Source organism: Trichosurus vulpecula, chromosome 5, assembly GCF_011100635.1.
Source record: "Trichosurus vulpecula isolate mTriVul1 chromosome 5, mTriVul1.pri, whole genome shotgun sequence".
NCBI lineage: Eukaryota > Metazoa > Chordata > Mammalia > Diprotodontia > Phalangeridae > Trichosurus > Trichosurus vulpecula.
The window spans coordinates 267,023,483-267,026,065 of NC_050577.1; the positions used below are offsets into that span (position 1 = coordinate 267,023,483).

General features: G+C 43.5%; 1 protein-coding gene across 1 annotated transcript; it reads left to right on the top strand.

Annotated features, from left to right (window-relative positions):
• The first annotated feature begins 398 nt into the window (after nt 1–398).
• LOC118852447 (olfactory receptor 9-like) lies at nt 399–1,328 on the top strand. The gene has a single exon (XM_036762193.1). The coding sequence runs from the start codon at nt 399–401 to the stop codon at nt 1,326–1,328; it is 930 nt and encodes a 309-aa protein (XP_036618088.1).
• The last annotated feature ends 1,255 nt before the right edge of the window (nt 1,329–2,583 follow it).

Below are 2,583 nucleotides of genomic sequence, written 5' to 3' on the forward strand. Positions count from 1 at the left end.
TATCCTTTTCCTTACTCTTTGTCCTCCCCCCATACTATTTCTCTATGCCTGCCTATATCTGTCATATTGCCAGTTACCTTTAATACTCAAAGACTGAGGTTTCTGTCCGTAGATGTGAGGGCTTTGTGAAGTAGAGGAGATCACAGTGATGTTATATACAGTAACCTGCTTCCTGGATACCTCTCATTTTACTTCTTATAATTAAAAAATTTATGTTACAGTTTTCTCAGAAAGGACATTGTAATATCCCACTAGCCATCCATCACAATGTCCACACATGGGAAGTTCTTGTCTTGTCTGGCCTGAATCATAATGTAGCGGTTTGTCTACTTCTTTCTCTTCATTGAGACTATTAATAACTCTCCCTTGGTCCTGTCCCCAGATGCAGATTTAGGGACATGGATGATGCTAATGGAACAGCAGTGACAGAGTTTATTTTGTTGGGATTCTCATATTTGGGGGCCTACCAGAGTGCCCTCTTTTGGGGAGTGCTCTTTGTTTACTTGGTCACTTTGCTGGGCAACTCTCTGATCATCACCCTTACCCTGCTGGACCCAGCCCTGAGCACTCCCATGTACTTCTTCCTTCGACATCTCTCTACGATAGAGATCCTCTACACTACGACTATTGTGCCTAGGATGCTGACTGATCTCCTCTTCTCACATCCTGCCATGTCTCCTGCCAGCTGCTTCAGCCAGATGTATTTCTTTGCCCTCTTTGGCATTGCTGAATGCTGCCTGCTCACTGCCATGGCCTATGACCGTTATGCTGCCATTTGCCAGCCCCTACATTATGCCATGCTGATGAACCAGCATGTATGTGTGGGTATGGTGGGTGCTTCCTATCTAATGGGCATCATCACAGGCACCACGCACTCCATATTCATCTTTACCTTGCCTTTTCAGGGCACCAACATTGTTCACCACTTCTTATGTGACAATTTACCTGTTTTGAGACTGTCAAGTGGAGACACATTCTGGGGTGAGGTTGGGAATCTTGTTGTCACCCTGCTCTTTATCATGACTCCCTTTGCACTGATCTTGTTTTCCTATGTTCGCATCCTGGTTACCATCCTTGGGGTATCCTCTGCTCAGGGGCGCCAAAAAGCCTTCTCTACTTGTTCTTCCCATTTACTGGTTGTCACGCTCTTCTTTGGGACTGCAACCCTTGCCTACATGAAACCTGGATCCAGTGCTACTCAGGACACGGATCTAATCCTCTCCCTTTTCTACACAGTTGTAACTCCTATGTTCAACCCTTTTATCTATACCCTGAGAAACAAAGAGGTGATGGGAGCCCTGAGGTGCAAGGTAATAAAACACCTTTGAAGTCCTTGCCTGGTCCAGTGGTTTGCTTGGCTTCCTTTTTGGTGAGTTGAGAGTTGTTTCCTGATTTTTTTTTCTTTAAATTAAATTTTATATTTTTAAACTACCAAACATTTATTTGTTCTTCCACTCCCCTGCCCCCACACCTGCCTTCCGCTAAAGGAAAAACAAAACCCTTGTTGTAATATATGTAGTCAAGGAAAACAAATTCCTATATTGGTGTTGCCCAAAAGTGAGTTCACCCTCACGACCTGACCTTTCTAAAAGGAGGAGGGTGGGACTGAACTCCTAGATCTTTTGCACAGTAGGGAGACTCCTGGACGATTATGGTTGAGATGGTCCTGATCTTTCAGAAGGACATCCTTCCTTTTCTGAAAGTCCCAGGAATCTCTTTCAGTTTTCATCTAAGATGCTGATGTGGTAACTATTTTCTGGTTTTGCTTTAAGTGGAGGCTGGGTGACCACTTTTGGAGGGCTATTCAGGTATGGGTTGGGCTAGATGGACTAGGAAGTCGGTGTCTGAAGGACATTAATTCGTATATTGACGTCTGCAAGTAGGAGGGCAGTATTTGGGGTGGAGAAGGAGGCTGTGAGCTGGACACTGCCCTCCTTAAGGTTACTTTTGACACTGAGATTCTGTGATTTGGATTCTGTAATATTATTGTGGGTGTTGAGTTTATAAATGTTTTCTGAGTCTAGTGCTGCAGTTTGACAGGGATTCACATGGATTGAGGGACACAGATGTGAATGACTGAGTGTGATTATGATATACTAGCTTTGACACACCCAAGATGTGAGGACTTGAGACCCCTCTGTGTGCTAGGACCTTGAAATGGAATCCTCCTCTTCCTCTGTGGTAAGGCATTCCATTGCTATGTTCAGTGCCAGTACGTACTTTGGTGTCGGAACTATCAGAAAATAAGCTGTATAAAAGTTTTTCAAATTCAGGGAGTATTTAGATCAGTTTAACAGGTGTTCATTAAGTGCTTACTACATGTAAGACATTGTGCAAGGTGCTGAGGACACAGAGGCACAAATGTAACAAGTCCTCCTTTACGGAAGTTAGATTTTGCTGGACGAGATACAGAATTTGTCTTGATCTAAATTAGCAGGTAAGTTTTACTGGGACTGTTCTTGTTTATGGCTGCTTCTGTCCAACTCCTCTGATTTCCATCATCACTATGAAATGAATATTCCATGCCCATATTTGTCTTTTTGGAATCATTAACTCCATGAGGTTCTGATTCCTACTCTGAAC